Below are 19,503 nucleotides of genomic sequence, written 5' to 3' on the forward strand. Positions count from 1 at the left end.
TTGTATCAAATCTAAAGCTCAGAACTTTTTTGTACACCTAATATATATATATAAAATATTAATGACAGAAGAACCCTTACGTTTTCAAAAAATAAAATTTAAAAAAGGTATCTACTAAATTTACAATGTGTATTGTAACGAAGATATACTCTTATTTGACTATATAAGCGTTTCGTTTTCGGATGTTTCGTATGTTATATAATCTTTTTTTCCCCGATAAGTGCCGCCGAATTTGTAGATCCGATTAGTGGATTCAAAGAACTGTTGCTATAAAATATTGAGAGGTTCGTTAAACCTCGATCAATAACCACGTTATCGGTTTTATCCATTATTAATGACGTATGAAAATTTGACGATGCGTCGATCTTCCTTCAGCATTTATGTGCACGCTGCTTTATAATTTACAATTACAAGTTCAAGCTAATTCCTCTCTTGGTTGCAACAGCAATTGCACGAGATTATCGTTATATATATTTGTATTATCGAATTAATCTTACAATTAATGTGAAATTATAATGAGACTTGTAATTATATAATTTTCTTGTCTTAAATTATACATTATATATAATTTTCTTACTAAAATCCAAATCCAGACATTCTTTCATGAAAAAAATACTTTCAAGACTTTATAAAAAGAAATATTTCTATGTAAAAAATGTAGCAAAAACATAATGTATTTAGTTGGTTTCTCCTCTCTACGATATTTTTTTATAACTTTTTTTTTACAAAAATAGCCAGAAATATCAGTTCAATTAAATAAAGTTTCTTAGATAAATTACTGGCTACAATTAAGAGCGTTTATAGCCGCGTCATTGAAAATAAAACAATTTTATATCTAAAAACTGATTATATATACCGGTTTACATTCGGTATTTATAATCAATTCTTATACTTAAGATCTTAATTGTAGTTTTTAAGATGTCATAAGCCAATTTTAGACGATCTGAAAATAAGAAAAGCATTAGTCCGTTCTTATTTTAAGATCGTCTTAAATAACGTCTAAGATACTATATAATACAATAAAGGCTTCTATGATTGACTTATGACATTTTAAAACTGTATACTTAAGACCATTTTAAAAGTAAGAATCGAATATCAGCTTCGGGCCAGTATTAGCATTTTAAAACATTATTTTATCTATTTATCTATTTAAAATCTTAAAATAAGAACTAACTGATAAATATCGGTCTACGTACAGAGAATTTGATTGGCTGATCAGTTTACGTGCGTCGACGCACGACTATTTTAGAACAGACTTCTAAATGTAACTGGTAACGTCCTTCGCGCCAATTTGGAATATGAATATTTTTTTATTTTTCCTTCTTCGCGTCTTTTATACGTAAATTTTCACACGTCTATTCAGATCCTTATAAAGAACATTGAATGAATCGATATACTAGCTTGCTGTATATCGAGAAGTGCAAGAAAAAAACATCCGACTACTACCAATTCAAATTGTTCACATTTCAAATTTTCTCAATTTTGCGCGACTGTTCGGCCGCCATGACAGTTCGGTAGATTTTTCGGTTCGGACGGAGAAAGCAGTTGCTCCGTGATCAATCGCGAATTTGTCGGTTAAAAACGCGTTATGGGTGCGAATTTGTGTCGGAAATGCTGATTGAACCGACGAGTGTGTAACTGCCGCGAGTTCGTCGTATATAATCGAGACCTTCCCTTGATATAAACATTGAAACGAGTGCGAGAAGGAGAGCGTCGATTCCTGTTTTGAGCGCGCAATACCGAGTCGTTCTTTTCGGACAATCGGAGCGTGATCGACGCGTGTCGAAGAAATAGATCGCCGTAAATGTGCGTCTAATGAAATAATCTGCTACAGAAATCATAAATCATGTTCCTCGCGGAACAAAGCGCAATTCATATCGATGTTTCAACATAGCGGCACGAATATGCGTTTGTTCAACGGTGAAGTGCGCGAATCAAGTTTCGAAATTGTGTAGTAAACGGTTCGTTTCTGTTCATCGTTTCCTGGAGGGGATTCACGTGGGCGTTTTCTGAGAAGAAACTTGCGAGAAGATGAACCTACTTTACCTTAGCTGGTGAGCTGTTAAGTTAATTATTCATCTCATGAGTTAACTATAATTGTTCGTTAGAAAGCCCCGAATTAATTATATTAATTATTCAGATTAACTCATGTTTAAATTAATATATACATAATTACAACGACGCGTCTGCACGATTGCGGTTATTTACGAAAGATTCATTGAAGTATTTTAAAAAATATATACTTTACGCGTCACGTATAAAATATTTGCTGAACATTGCACTTCTTGAAATAATGAAATAATCGACAAATGAATGTGCAATGAAATTTATAATTGATTAAATTAATTAGAATATATTATTATTTCAGGTGCAGCGGAGAGCCAACTTAGCTCGACCATAACGTCGGTGAGTGAATTTCTGAATTAAATTTTATTTATACCCGGTAAAAAATTTGTCATGCATGAATAAGTATAAATATGTATAAACAATGCGAAAATTATTCCTTTAATTATTTTTTGTATTTTCACATTACTATTCTTATATCTATTACATTAAAAAGTAATTTTACGAAAGAAAAAAGAATGTATGGACATATTTCATATATAATTATACATGTTTATAAATATTTATGTAATATTTGTATAATTTATGAATATTTATGAATATCTATATAATATTAATAAAATATATCCGTTTATGTATGTTTATACATATTTATACATATGCATGCATGACAATTTTTTTACCGGGTATTTGCACGTTATAATATCTTATCTGTTTCTTATTTGTTATTTTATCGTCAATTGTTAAAGTGACTTTGACCAAAATTCGATTAATTTAATTGATAATCGACATAAGTATATTATTTTATTATCATATTTTAACATAGATAACATAAATTTTCTTATTTAACATACATAAATTCGACAACATATTATATCAGTTAGTTAGAAATTTTGTTTTATAAATAGTTCGTTTTATAAATCTGCTTAAATTCAGAAGGAATAACGTTTTTTTATTTCAGACAATGCATCGGCGATGCGAGAGAAGCGTTTAAAGAATCAAAATGTACGTACGTGTACAAAGTACAAAATTACAAATAGAATTCCACTTTGGAACCTGATTTAAATTATAAATGAGATTATTTTGCAGGCTTCAGACATAAAACAACGATTCCAAAGTTCGCCGTACGTTTTGTTTACGCGTGATGCATCAATGTACAACCGCGACGCGGTTGCGTGCGCCACTGGTGGGGCGCTCATGCGCGCCGCGCCGCGCGTCATAGTAGGGATGATCAGCTGTACTTAACTCCCGTCGTGGCGTCGCCCCTCTCCCCCTCTCACTCCCACCTCTTGCTCGACGCTCCGCGTACTCGACGATACGTCGCGTCGGTACGTGCTCCACTCCGACTCCTCCATTCTCCGCTTGTTTGTATCCGTGTTCGTGTGCCAGTCCCGACGGTAGTGTCAGCCGCGGCGCTAGCGCCACTCGATCGAGCGGCCGGAGAGCGATTCGATTTCGCGAACTGACCCGCGGCGGCGACGAGCGGTTAGTGCGTGTGCCATTCCGTGCCGAGAAATGGAAGCCGACGAGCCGCGTTCGGTCTCCGATACAAGAACGAGCACGTTGTTGACGTCGTACGTAGTCGTAGCGCGCGAGTTCGTCGCAGTGACAGCTGTGCACGTACGTAGCTTTTGAAGTTTTGTTATGACAAAGAACGTACCACCGGGGACGACCGGTCGCCGACCAGCCGCGTATCCGGAGAACGAGAGACCGTTGTTATTGTCGTTATCACCTTCGTTATTGCCTTTGTCGGTTCCGTTGTAAACTTGTCGGCCGCGATAAGAGTGCATATTGGTTCTTGCGAAGAGGAGAGTCGCCGGGGGCTACGGCGAGGAATTAATTCGACGCAGATTCGAAGGTCGCCGAGGGAGGAGCGATCTCATCGTGAAGATGTGGTGCCTCGTCAGTCAGGCCAACTCCGTTATCCTCGAGGTACAGGTCGACCCGAAGGCCATCGGCCAGGAGTGTCTCGAGAAGGTAAGTCATACGCTTTTGTTCTCGTTAACAACGAACAGATTGCTAGTACATGTGTGTGTGGGTGTGTATGTGTGTGGGTGTGTGTGTGTGTGTGTGTAAAATAACTGAAAACGTTCAGCATTCCGTTTCCAACTGTACATAAGTAGAATTTGATGATAAACACCAAATAATTGCAAGTAATTTTCGTCTATTTCTGACCGCGCGTCCCCGTGTTTACGCCGTGCAATATTCATGCTAGGTAAATCAAATACCCCCGCAAAACGCTTATCTTGCCATGCAAGTTATACATCAACAATCCAAGTACGTTTCGTATTAATAGACTCCAAATTTGCCTCGAGATTATATTCACGAGGAGATATTTGACTTCACGCGTTTACTTTTTCGATTGAAGTTGATCATCACGTATCTTGAATTTGATTTCAAAAATCGTATTAATAAATTAATCAATTTAGTTTAGCCTAATTGAATTTACGAGAAATATTCGGTTTCATAGATTTGCTTCATAGTTATACGATATAGAAATGTATGTGATTAGCCTAACTGTATTTACGAGAAAATATTTGACTTCATATATTTGCTTTTTCGATTGAAATTAATCATTCTGTCTCTTTCAACGTCAGAACATTAATAAATAGTACAGTATGAATGATGTGTCCTCCATTAATGATTTATTCCAATAAAGTATATAATAATTTAATTTTGTTTAAAATACGTGTATGATACAGAATTTAATTGTAAAGGACAATGATGTACTTTGATAGAATAACAAGATACATTCTATTAAATACAATTTTTTATTTTCTACGAGATAACGTCTAATATATTTCGGGAGTCAAACATCTCAGAGAATGTAACAGAACATTTATATTTGTTGGCACATTGTTATATTGCTTGGTAAGTTTGACCTTTTCTTTTTTGGGAAGAAGGAGAGGTGGTATTGTCCACGTAACACCAAATTACGATTAATCAAAATCTACTGAAGAGAGAGAGAGAGAGAGAGAGCAGTGTGTGAAGTCGAATCGCTCCCTGTTCTTGTCGACGCCTGAATGATTCATCATGCAAACTCCTGCCTGGAGTATTCCAGATGCGATTCGGGTCAGGACAATTGTACGCGTTTTGCGGCTCGAAGAGAGTGCGTCCTCGTGTTGCGCAACAGCGACGCCTCGAAGCGTAGCAAGACTTGCGATTTCGTACAGAAAGTCGCGGGAGCGTACAGTCTTTTGCGATGCAAAAAGACGGGAACGACAATACTCCGTCTCAACGACGGAGACTGTCGACTCGTCGAAAATCGGATTAAAAGTTGGACGCTTCGCGAATCGACAGGTAGATGTAGATTTGTAGATCGTCGCTCGCGAGTATCAAGTCCTTTCAATGATTTCTACGAATTCGCGCAGCAGTGAGGCGCGTAGACAGCGATCTCGATCGCCGATCTACAGAAGAAAGTTTCGCGTACCGACAAAGTTTACTTTATATAGACGCCGCGGGCGTTTTCTCGGTTTTGATGCTAAGAAACTTCTCTCGCTCTTCTCACGATCTAATGCCTTTTTTTTGTCGCCTTATACACGGATGCAACTTCGAAGTAACATTACGTATTCGACCGGTTTTACGTTAATTTAGAAAGCTTTGCGTGATTACATTTCCTAATTGCTTCTTATCTTTCGAAGATGCCGTCGGTTTTGTCAGGCTGGACTCAAAGTGGTTTCATAAAGATTACAGATATTGTCCAGTTTATCCGATATGGACCTGTGCGGATAGTATTGTGCGGAATGTATTGAATGTTGCTTTGTATCGTTCTTATCGGAAAAAAATATGCAGAAAATATGTTTAAAGATCGATTACAAATATATTCATCCTACGTTTACGGAGATTCGTACTAAACGATAAGCGATAAATTTGTTTAAAAAGTCCTCTAAATCCTAACGATAGACGGCGAAAATAAATGTAACCTTATCTCGCAGAGCGTGCTTTCAGTGCGCCGATATTGATTCGTGTATTAAGTAACATATGCCCATTATATTTTTTATACGTTAGAAGTAAATATATCATTCAATTGAGTATCTGGTTTTCCATAATCCTTGTTTCTGCGTAACTAATCTATATCTAGCAGGTATACAGCAGATATTCAGTTGACATTTTTGTGAGCGTTTGATTGATTACAAAGACGACCTCGAGACATAGTTTGCATTGAGGGGTGTCTCGTGTCTTTTAGTAGGTTAATGCACGTTTCGTATTACGAGAGTTTCGAAGATACCTTGGCCTAGGTCTCATGTGCGCAACAGATGTCGTGAAGACACACAGTCGGAGTCATCTGAAATCTCGATTTGTTACGGTAGTGTCGTTAGATTGTTCTTTGTATTTTGGAAAGGAGGCTCGAAAAGGGTCTTTGAAAACTACATTTTTGCAACCCTACACTAATGAAGAAACATAACGTATCACACAAATGATTTTAAAAAACTAACGAAAGATCACGTTCGAACTTTGAAATAGATACTCTAAATAATCAAAAGTTGGGATTCTATTGGGGTTCCAACACACAAAAAAATATTTTGCTGCTCCAGCTAGAATTATAGCTGTTTTTTGTATCTGATAGAAAATTATGTATCATACGCATTGAATTTATAACACAAATCTAAATTCTATCTCTGCCATCTATATGATTAAATGCGATACATATCTAATATCGCAGTACTTTGTAAGTTGCATAAATTTATAAAAAACGTCGCTCATGCAAACATTTAAATAATTATATCATCGAAATTATTAGTCATACAAAAAGAATACAGTTTTCCGAGATTAAAAGTCCGATTTTAAAGATTTTAAATTGTTCTATGAATAGATTATTTTTAATTTATCATTTTCATACAAATAAGTCATTCTTCATTTTTGTTCATAATTTTTATCAATCTTTTTCATCATTAACTCACCAATTCAAAAATTTTGTAAAAATATCATCATATTATCATTTCAATTATGAAGTAATCCTGAAAATTTCGAAATGGAACTTGAATGGACTGAATAGTTAAAAGATTTGAGTTCCATTTTGAAATTTTGGAATTTTCAATGTATGTACAAATTCAGTTGTGTTAATTTTTGCCCTTGTGTTGTTTTTTTTATGATATTTTTTATCCTACCAGCTTAAATATTAAATTATCAACGTCACTGTTTTTTTTTTATACATAATATAGAATTGTTTTTGGCAGTACAAAATAGTACAAATTCAATCGTATTAATTTTAGATATTATTTCCCTTTTTTTCTTTTATTTCGAATTGACTTTGCCAGCTTAATATTAAGCCAGCAGCGCCACGATTTTTTTCGAAATGGCACACGGTACAAAATTATCATTAATGGTACAATTTAGTACAAAATGAGTACTAAAAATTCCGATAGGTTCGATTTGATTCTGCTGATTTAGTCCTGCTAGCTTTATACAGCTTAGAAATTTATCTATTCCAGCTATTTTTCGTACTTAGATCATTTTCGCTGTAACTACAAGATTATTTTTTTGTGTATCAGTTTTTTATGTATCTGCGGGCCGAAACATGCTTATCTTAAACACAAAATATCTTAAGAAAAAATGTTTGTGTTTGTGTTTTGCGTTAGATTTATATAGGTTATATAGGTTTTTTAAATTTTACTTTTTAAACGGAATACGGAGGAGACATCATATTTCTTTCTCTTCAAAGCCCTTATAGAAATATCTTTCCCTTCACGGAATACATCTCGCCTGGCTCATTTGGTTTCTATTACACACTCCTTATGCTCCGGTCGACTCGCTGCATTATCATTCTTATAAGTTGCGCCGAGATTGCGGCGGCGAGAAGGGAGAGAGATGGTAACGGAGGGTATCGGAATGATCGTATTCAATTTATCTTCGACCCGATGTCATCCCACGACCATCTCTAGGATTTTTCTCCGACAATCGATTCTCATTTCTTTTCGTCGGTTCTATTTAAAAATACAAGAGAGACAACACATAAGAGCTAGTATATTATCGAAATAACTCGATATCTTTCAAGGTCTATGAATTGTTATCGGCGAAGAAAATTACACGGCCATTAGGGAATTGGAAATTATTTTATTTTAATAATTTGCTGATATTTAATATCTAAAGACGAGTCTAAAAATTATATATTAATATAATTATATATTATGCATTAATACATTTATTAATATGCAACATTTATAGAGCTATTGTTTGATCTTATCTTTATTCATGTTTATTTATGACTTACTGACTATTAAAAATATTAATGTCGTTTTGTATTGGTATGTACGCTTGAATATTATATAATCTACTTTTTGTGACGCGATATTATTCTCTGAATTAGCTTATTTTAAATTAGTTACAAATGGTTTATTGCTAATTTGCTTTTTAACGGCATAATCGTGACTCGACAACCGCTCTACTCTCTCGTGTATATAGAGAAGGAACCGGTTATCGCGCGTGTGAAAATAGCATTCAAGGTCGGGATGAACCGAAAATAAATCTCCAGACTTCTCCGTGCATGTTACACACGTTCGCTCGTTCTTCTCTGTTCGAAAAAATATTCCTGGTACCCGCGACTGCGGATACGCAACCATGATGCGCGATACGATTTATCGGCGATTGCGATTAATTGCGATAACTGTGTTTGCTCGCAGTAGATTCGGCATACCGGATAATTCAAAGCACTGCCCGAATTGTTAATCTGCGGTTCGCCACCGGAGAACCGACATATGTGATTTTAACAAACGCTAAAGGAGCCCGTTTATCCGGATGATACGAGTAATTACACATTACACAAATGGCATGGAACTTTAATTACGCGTACCAATCAAACAAAATTGCGTCGCGCGCTAAAACTCCGACGTTTGCGATCTTTGTTGAAGGCTACGAACTAACTCGACCGGTGTATCCTAGGCAAATAAGAAGGCAATAGGAGACTTCCGGCAGCGTGATGTATTTACCTCTAATGTCAGTATCCGTATCGTGCATCAACGATGATTACGATGCATCCAAGTGGGTCAGGTAGTCTAACTGGGTCGCGGTTTTATTGACCATCGCATTATTAGGTTCCCCACCTGCGAGATTCTTGTAGATTTGCATTTCCTGCGCGATCAACAAATTGTGACTCCGATTATATTACGTTACTCGCAAAATATTATATAATAAAAGAAAAATCTAGTTTGTTTATTTTTTGTTGTACATAATGAATGTTATAGAACATTTGTTATGTAATCGAGCTCATCATATTATAGTTAGATTAGTAAGGTTAACAAAAGAAAAGTAATTAAAAAAATAGGACTGGAGTATGAAAAAATATTTTTGATATTAAAAGCAATTTACAAAGATCAATCTTGCAAGTAATTGTTATAAATAAATTATTAAATATTAATTAGGGAAAAAGTTATAACGCCAATCGAGAAGAATTACGAAAGAAATACGTTTAACTTCTTCAAAATCGGTCTCCGTTTATGCAAAAAAAATCATTATTGGGTTATTGAAACTTTTAATTTATAATTAAACTAGTAAGATTAGCTGAAAAATTATAATAAAAAAGAACAAAGTTATACATGTTCTTTTTTGTAATTTTTTTTATCGCAGACTCGAGAGTAGCGTAATTTTCTTCTACAATCGATATTTATTAATTTATTTATAGCAATTTGTTTTTTGTATAATGTGCTTTTTATGTCAGAAATATTTTTTTATTCTTGGCTTTGATGCTATTTTCAATTGTTTTTTTTTTGTTGCTCTATGTTTTTAATCTTGTTGCTCTATGTATGGGTCTTAATGAGTTACGTGCTTGTACAGTACGAAATATTTTATGAGATATTCTTTTATTATTGATAGTAATTTGATTGTTATTGAGGATTCGCCATATAAATGTTGAATAGTTTTTTCGAACATATCCAGTATATTCATATATTCCTATATTATATATCTGAATGCTTTTATACGAAGCTTACCGAGTGGAGCTTTTTTATCGCGATATCGACCATTTGACAATACTCTGCTTTCGTTATATCGCTTTCATTGCAAAAATACCCGTATCGCGCCGAGCATGTGAAGCATGTATCTACTCGAAAAGAAACCGTCGGGATCACGAGATGACGCTTGAAATTTTCGCATCAGCTTATAGACGGCGGCGTGTCGCGCCGCTATGGAAATTAGGTCGAAATTGGCCGGAATTCAATCCGGGAATTCAATTTTCTGTCGTCTTTGTGCCCCGCGTAGTCAATCCGATCGACGCGCATGTACGGCAGACGTTTTCGAGATCTAATTTACGTTTACTAGGAGCCTATTTCCCGCTCTGTTCGCGGCGTGCGAGATGAAAGTAAAAGGTAAAAGGAGCGGGCGGACGTCTAAACTCTCCTGCCTGTCTCGTCTCACAAGATCGCGTATACTCTCTTTGTATGTGACAAAGCGACGTCTTTCCCTTACGTTCGATTTATCATAATCCCAACTGGCAGCGGGCATGAAGAGTCCCACTTTCATCGGATCGGATCATATAATATTTCATAACAGACACTCCGATTAATTTGGACTAATTCCTCTTTCAATCAGACAGAATTTCGGTTCAATTACAAGTAGAATAACAGTGTAATGAAAATTGATAAAAAATTGAATTTACGATTGTATATATAACTATATCGATTGTTACCGATTCGATAATTTAATTTTTGTCGCATTGATAGTTAGAGCGCATCGTATGAAAATTAATACGTTTTACAGAGATAATAAATCGTTCGTGTTCGATTTTATGAAGAATTGTTTTAATCAGTTATACATTTTAATCAGCTGTATGTGTGTGCGATATACGTTTTATCGGGTATCGTAGATTAACATGTTAATGTTAAAATTATTGATATCAAAAAATTATATTTAAATTATTTTTAAATTAAATAAGTCAGGTACGTATCGAATGATTATACGTGCGCTTATATTAGTACGAGTATGTGTCTTTCTTATGATAAAACAAATAATAATAGAGGAAGCACTAATTTGTACAATTGATTTTATCAGCTATATTGCACAGGTGTACCTTATCGAATCATAATAATATGATCTTCTGCCGAATCTGCATTCAATATCGTGCGATTTGAATATCCGACGGCGAAGATACACGTGCACGTTTGCGTACATTCATATTTGAAATCCAGGCATTCGTAGCTAAAATATTAAAGGCCGCTTTTGCTTTTTATCTTCTTGTTATTCGTAAAGATTGAGAAAAGAATGTTACTTTGTGATATTAGATCTCCCTCCCTAGAAATGTGGAATCCTTTAAAATATCTTCGAAAGACAGTCGATACTGTTTGTATGATTTGGCACTTAAATCCTTATTTGATAAATTATTTGTACAAACATGTTTCATGTTTCTTTTTTACTTTTTTTTACCTAGCAAAATTATCTCGTAGTTTTTTTTTAGCTTGTATTTATTCCTACAATCTTTAATATTATATATAAAAATGAGTTTACAATCACAGTAGTAATGTCATCAAACTCGTTTCACATTTCGCAGCTATACAAAAAAGTATTTCTGAAATAAATTTCCATATGGGGAATAAATAAAAAGTGAGTTTTTGTATATATTCTCAGATAATAAACATTTTAAATTGTAAATACGATCTTTATTTTTGCGATCTTGGACAGGACGCTTGGAGGCAACTCAGCACTGTTTATTATCAATGTTAGTTTCCTATAAAGCTCCTTGACTTAAAGGACTCTCTCTCTAGATGGTCTAGCAGATAATAGCTTGAGCGAGTCGGATCCGAATTTCACTCGTTTTCTTATGGACTTTCCCAAGTGTTTTGTTTCTTTGTCTTGTCTGAAAAATAACCTGAGCTCCAGAGAGATATTAAACCTGGATGCCACAGTATTATATAACGTATCTTAAATCTACTACGCTTTCTTTCACTTTGCATCAGAGAAGCAAACCAAAGGAATTTGTCTACAAATTCTTCATCGGTAATTTTTTCTTCTGAAAGAGACTTGAAATTCTCAAATCACGCAGTGAAGAATTTAAGTACTTTTCTCAGCTTCATTCGAAGCCACTTTGGGAAGCCGCGGAAAGTGTACGATATTCGATCGAAGACTCCTTCATATGCGTAAAAGAATCATCTCGCCGTGGCACATGAAATTTTACGACGCTATTCGGTTCGTGCGATTGGCCGATTCCGATTTTCATCGCGAGTAGGAAACATCTGCCGTTGTATTTTTTCCGTTTCTTTTCGATTGTACGATAAATCGGGGGGGGGGGGCGGCTGTTTTTAGAAATGCATTCGATTGTGCAATTAAATCGATACCGTTGCGCGAGTGCAAGAGAGAGTTTGGCATTACCAAACTGGCTCGTAAAAATGGAGTGATTAAAGAAATACCGCTGGATCGTTAAAACTCTTGACGAATTTCGTGAAGTTTGCGAAACGCCGTAAAGGACCGTTACCAGCGGAATAAAACTTGGCGAAACGAAATGGCGAACTCGAAATTATATGATTACGTTTACCACCGAGTACGCGGGGCCAATAAATGGGATAAATGCAGTGAACGTGCTCCGCCGAATCCTACTAGCTTTACCGTCGTCTATATTTTCTTTCTGAGTCACAATCTTAAACTTTTCGTAATGTTCGCGTATTTGCGGGTGCACTGCCGCACACACTGAGTATAATGCCGCCTTCATTTCAGATACGATTCTTCCGCACTTTATGGATCTTTCCGAATGGCGTAAACTCGGGACGACGGTATTATGAACATGTGTAAATAATGAAACGTGTCTAAGTACTGTTTTACAACGTAATATTTTCTTAGTTACATTTATCTTGAAGCACTCCAGGGACTGTCGTCACGTTTACGTATTATTTTTACTCCTGAGCGATCGTCCGAGGAATTATCGGAGTCTGAGAGCAGAATTAATACGTGGCACATTTGAATATACAGAGCGTTGTATTGTAACGCAATTTACATTTTAATTTGGTGGCCTCCCTTTTGCGAGAGCTTAAATCGCAGATATATATTTGCGAAGTCAATTAGTTTGGAAAATTGAGGGGTTTCGCCGAATTAAACTTCAGACACATAAGATAGAAGAAAACTGAATTTCTCTACTAATTTCGTGTAAATTTGACGGGAATCTTAATTCGCGACCAGGTTTAATGTTGAAAACACAGAAGTTCCTAGCAAATCTCTCATGCATCATCTTTGATATCAGTGTTGTATCTTCGCATTGCCAGAGTGGAACATTTGTCGTTCGACTTTCGAAGTATACCGAGATCCCTTTTGTTATATCTTCTGTTAAAAGTACACACAGGGCATGCAATATAATTTTTTCCTCAAAGAAGGATTTAAAATTCAATTAACTCTTCGTTGCCGGAAGATCACCACGAAGTCCGCGATTTACCTTTTTCTCGTGGCACAGAGATTCGCGCGTCCCGGCAACTTTATCGTACTTTTGCAATCAGTTTCTACGGCGCGTCTGGCGTAAAGTAAAAGTCTTACGATCAACAACTTCCGAGTAGGATCACCGCCGATTCTCTCTCTCTCTCTCTCTCTCCTGTCGCGGCCGTCCGGCGGACTTGCTGGCAAAAGATAAAAGTTAATCTTGTGAAATAACGTGAATATGCAAATACGCGGAGAATAGGGTGGATAAAGTTCTTCTTTTTCTCTCCCCTCGCCGTGTATGTTCTTTCCTCCGACGAGGTTTCTTGGCGCGGTTGAAAATCTCCGCGGTAGCGCGACGTCGAGCCGAGTTCGTTTAAAATGCAAATGGTCGCATTAATATTTGCCCTAAGTGCTCCGTTTCCGTTTCGTACGGGGCTACCTGCCATCGGTGCGAAGCACTCAACTCGGTGCATGCAACCGCGAGATTGTTATGAACACGTGTGCGCATACGAAAGAGAGAGAGAGAGAGAGAGAGAGAGAGAGAGAGAGAGAGAGAACGTCCGGGACGACACTTGGATTAAATCGCGTAAATTTTAATTGTACCAGTCTAATGCTGGCGGGACGGCAGCTATGGAGCATTATGGAGCTATAACTGAAGCTAGATTGCCGGAGAATATTTGTCCCGTAGGACAGATTAATTACTCTTTCTCGTCCGTATTAACTGTATACAAAAAAATTACAAATCGACGCGCAAAAAATATTATTTCACGTATCATTGCTGTGCATTTAAAATGTAAATCTGAAAACGTGTACTTGTAGATAAATGCGGAGTCGACTTTTTTCACACCGAAAGTGATGCAGGATTGCCATAAAATTGGAAATCAGAGAAAAATTGTGAAATTTTAGGATGCGGAATTTGTGATACGTTATTAGTATGTGCATACATTGGAATTCTCTTCCATTTTTTCCGTTCCGTAACTCCACGTGACACTATCATTTTTTCTGCAGCACCTGTCTGAGCAGCAGGTTAATTTCAGTTTCTGGATGTGCTACCAGTCGTTATAAATCTTCTGCCAACATCTCTCGCTTACTAATTCGGCTCGCGTGCTCCCGCTTATCTCGCGACGCAGCCGAAGCGTTAACGAAGTCGCGCTATGTCTCGTTACCGAAAGCCCAAGGGGGTTTGGAAGTTTAATTAGGCATACGGGCGACATCCGATCTTCTTCCTTCGCCAGACGGGAATGCTCATTTAACTTGAGCCGTTTCCGAATTTCTCGCGTGGAACCATCGCCGCAGTTGTGCTCCGCCGTTTTTGTGCGCGCGTTGAAAAGCCGCCGCTATCGGTGTCATAGGAATCTCATTACGCCACTTAATTGCGTTCCGCGGAAATCCTTCCGCTGGCAAGCTTTCTGTGTTCTCCACGACGCGATTTTCTACTTGTGAGACGGCTGAGTTGGGAATAAAGAAACTGTCTCTGGATCTCTCACACCTTCATTTCATCGATAACGTCGTTGTATTTATGGGTTCGAATATCAAGGTCGAATATCAAAGTCGGAAATTTTAGATTCTGAAAGTGAAAGGAACATTCGCTGTGATAAATATACTCGCATGATTCTTGAGAACGTGAATACTTATATAAAATTTTGATGTATCCGTTTGTTGCACGTATATTCTTGGAAACAGTTTCTTTTTTAAATTTCTAGATAAAATGGAATAAAATGGAAGTTTTACTGGCTTCGTGAAAATGATTTTATTTGAGCTAAAACTTCAAAATTTATCAATAAAAAACCGTTAATGTTCAGAATCGGGAAATGTAAATATTGTAAAGAAAATATTTAAAGGCTAAAAAGAAAGATCGTCGAAAGACAAATTATATTTCGCAAATTAATTGTCACTTAATTAGCCGCGAGAGATAATGAAGTTGTCGAACTATTTTACTTAATAGGTTCATTTAAAGTATTCTGTAATTACTTTTTGAATAGGATAGACGTCATATATTTTTTCTCGGTCTTGGAACTTTGCGATCCAAGTGAATATTAAAAGAACTACGCTGTCTTCTAGGAAATTTGCTCGATACGTAATCCAATGTAAGCTAACATAGCAAGCAACTCCTTGGAGGTAGAGCGCAATTTCCGTTAGCGCGCGCGCAGTTTTTAATCGCTTTACTAGCATATAAACCGTCAGTGTTACTTACGCATATTTCTCGATGAGTTTTTACCAAGTCCTTCTCCTGATACCTCTTGAAGCAAACTTGCGTGTACATTTTTAAACTATATTTACACGTTTTACTACTTCCTATAAGCAGCATAAAAAATAATCTCTAACTGATGTAATAAATTGTACCTCGTAATCTAAATGCAAAATTGATCTTTGCGATACGCCACATTATTACACGTCTCGCTTTCGAAGTTTCTGTTTGATATGACAATATCTCCCGAAATAAATAAATAATTCAATATGACAATTGGACTAATAGGAGACGGTACGTAAGTAATACGTAAATTTCTTTGGAAATAAATATATTTAATAATTACATAACCGTAGAAAAAGTTGAACGTTTTAATTCGTATTTGAGTCATCTTCAGCAAGATCACTTAAAATCAAGACCAATTTTTTTACTACACTGAGAGAAAAGTACATCGTATTTGTGACTATAATTGCATGGTAAAATAATTATGGTTAGGAGCATCATTTTTATATATTTTATTATTGCTATAATGTTAGTAACAATAACCTTATATGTATAGTTCTATTAATTTGTACAAAATTTGTACTATAAATTGTGATAATTTAAATATTAATATAGTAAAGTACGAAAATACGTATGATAAATAAATAACCATTTTTTCTCTCAACATTCGCTTACTATTTACATGTGATAACAATATATAATTAAAAAATATATTTAAAAAAATGGAAAAGCAGGCATTTTCAAATAGTGTGTGTGTAACTATATTAATAGCACATTTGACTGTTCGCTTCTAACTACAAATTTAATTGGTCAAATTTACTATACGTATTATAAAAATTAAAAAGAATATAATTGTAAAAGTAATTATTTGCACTAAATGTTTAGCAATACTATACACGAAAAAAAAAAACAGATTTAGTTGAATTTACTGAAATTGTGGTGGAAAATGAACAATCTAGAATTCTAATTAAGTTTACTAGATTTCTGATTGAAATAACCAATTTCAAAATCTACCAGAATACTAATTGAAATAACCAATTCCCAATCTACCAGAATTCTGTTTGAATAATCAGAATCTAACCTTCTATCAATCTAAATTTAACCAGAAATCTAGTAAACTTAAAGACTAGAATTCTGGATCATTTATTTTCCATCACAATTCCAGTTAATTCAACCAAATATTTTTTCCCGTGCAGCAATAGTATATTTTACCACATTTATACATTACACAAATAATAATTTAATATTTCCTTAAAAAAACCTACAAGAATAAGAATTATATTATAGTCAAAGCCGGTCACACATGCTCAAAAATAAAACACGCAACACTCAGATCGCAGCGAGACGAAACACGCCCGTGTCACGGTCGGACGATCTCTTGAGACTGAGAACAATCGCTTTGTCATTATCGTTTCCTAACTGTCATTAACTATGTTAATAAATACCAGCGTATTATTTCGTTTCCATGTAATCTTAAATCTCCTCAAATATTAATAATATAAACTAGCAGTAGAAGCATGAAATTAAGAATGGTTACAGTGGGAAGTATAAGTAACATTGGCAATGTCTCAATCATAAGTGTGCGATCAGCTCAGCGTAAATGCATTAGGCTACCGTTTTAAGGATCATCGTAGGTTTAAATCTTATCAACGCCGACGCCCGACGGTGCGATGCATTTTTTTAATAATTAATTGCAGTTAATAAGATAGAATATTGGTATGCAAAAACAGTAAATAATGAATTGAAATGGAAAAATAAAAAGTAATAATAAAAAAAAATTATTTTTTTTTTTAAGATATAACCGTATACATTTTTTTATTACATAAAAGGGATTGTTTGGTTACAATTACCAAATTATTTCGTTGAAAACAATTAATAATTATATATATCATATTACACACCATCCTTTTCATGATCGTCTTATAGTCAATTGTCATAAATGAAAAGGAAATGGAAAAATTGTATGCACAATATTTCCGTGAAATAATTAATTAGCTTTCTAATATATATTTGTCATATGTGATTTCGTAATAACCATCTAACTTTGCTACCAATTTCCAAATCTTAGTAGTAATAGATGAGTCTACGTACTTTTAATTATGTTTGTTGTTACAACATTTTCTAGTATAATTTACTATACGCAAATACAATTTATGTGTAAGATAACCGTGTAATGTAATTGAATGAATACATATTACGATCGTTATGATCATTTAGTGTTCAGGTTACTATAATTCATATAATCAAAAGAATTATAAATTTATGGTTATCCCAAAAAATTACTATAAATTATACTACGTAGATAACTAAATTTTTAGATGTTTCTAATAAACTCGCTCTTTTCTGCAGTAAAATTTCTTTGTCACTTGAGAAGGCTAATTAATTATTTCACGGAAATATTGTGCATACAATTTTTCCATTTCCTTCTCATTTATGACAATTGACTATATAAGACGATCATGAAAAGGATGGTGTGTAAATTCGTCTTTATTCCTAACGATCTTTCATAACCTGTGTACACGATAAGTTCATGCAACGCGCGAGTTTTCGTCGAGTCTCAAGCGTCGTCAGATGTTGCGACAACGGTGTATCTAATTAATAGGATTAATTAAGGGAACTTTGCGCCAAGTCCCGGACAAGTCCTATATAACTTCGCGACGATTTTTCTTTAACCTCGTCCTCCACGACTCTGCGCGTACGCAATTACGTTACGTGGGTTAGCTGCGTGCTCGTCCTTGCATACGTATACCAATGCAACTGTGGCTAGAAATTCGCCAGCTGAATTCTAAATGAGAACGAGGATGTATTTGCACGAAATTCTCATGAAATTGGATAGAATAATATTTTTTTAGATCTATCTCTTGTCTCTCTTTTTCTCGATCTCTCGTCCTCTCACTCTCTATCTCTCTCTCTTTATTTTTATACTCCTGTCCTTTTTGAGTTTTATAAATATAAGATTGCACTTGATACGGTCCACGTAGAAATTTGGATGGGCTCAGAAATAAGATTAAAATAAAGTTACTGTTTATAAAGATTATAAACGAGATCGCTTGAGAGTAAGTGATATCGCGATGTTTTCCTCTTCAACGATCGGATAGCAATTTGCTTCGTTCGCTTCACGTCTCTCGTGTCTCCCATGCCTCCGTCTATTCATCATGCATTCATAGAGCAATTCTCAGCTGCTATAACATCGTTAAAGTCCGCCATCCGTATAATTGGACCGTGGTGGCAATTTTGCAGTCGTAAAGAAATTAAGACGCCGTCTACTTGACGAGGGCGTGTTTACGCGCAACCGAGGTCTCAAAGGTAATCGACTCCATGGAAAACGGGAGTAACGGAAAAACGAAGGATCACGTTCGTCGTCGTCGTTGTCGTTCGATCTGGCACCAGGGCTGTTCATCACTGAGGCGCCCGATGCCCTTTAAACGCCTCCTCCGTGGGTTTTAAAACTTTTAGCGGACATATCCGTACTCCGGAACTACCTCATCGATTGTTTTATGGCCGTTGTGGTCCCGCGAGATTTGTTTCCGCCGTCATCTTCGTGAAGCAGTCCTTTCCCTCTCACTTTATTCATCCTCCCAGCGGAGGAGGTTTTCGCCCGAAAAAAATATCGCGTAGCTCGGAACCATCTCGAGTCTTTTTTCCGATATCCGGTTCGAAATTCGAAATTTACAACAGACGTTAGGAGCTGACTTTATTCACAGGTTTTAAAAGTGGGATGAAACCTGACCGTTTCCCATTTTCCTTTTAATCCACCTTGGATAGAGATATTGGTGGTAAGGTTGTGTAATGAATTACGGATGAATTAGGCATGACTTTTCCTGTGGGAGCCGCGAATGTAATGGTTTGGATAATATCGCCGTAAGGTTAAAAACTTTCACGATGTTGAAAAAAAATCAGGGAAAGGAATACAAATATTT

General features: G+C 35.7%; 1 protein-coding gene across 1 annotated transcript in view; it reads left to right on the forward strand.

The window, feature by feature from the left end:
* Positions 1-3,935: 3,935 nt before the first annotated feature.
* The window catches only part of LOC108751335 (E3 ubiquitin-protein ligase MYLIP), a 162,012-nt gene continuing 146,444 nt past the window's right edge, over positions 3,936-19,503 (forward strand). The window contains exon 1 of the mRNA XM_018491443.1: positions 3,936-4,041. Coding sequence (XP_018346945.1) covers positions 3,955-4,041 — 87 coding nt within the window. The 5' untranslated portion in view covers positions 3,936-3,954. The remainder of the gene's footprint in view (positions 4,042-19,503) is intronic.

Source organism: Trachymyrmex septentrionalis, unplaced genomic scaffold (genome assembly GCF_001594115.1).
Source record: "Trachymyrmex septentrionalis isolate Tsep2-gDNA-1 unplaced genomic scaffold, Tsep1.0 scaffold44, whole genome shotgun sequence".
Lineage (NCBI taxonomy): Eukaryota > Metazoa > Arthropoda > Insecta > Hymenoptera > Formicidae > Trachymyrmex > Trachymyrmex septentrionalis.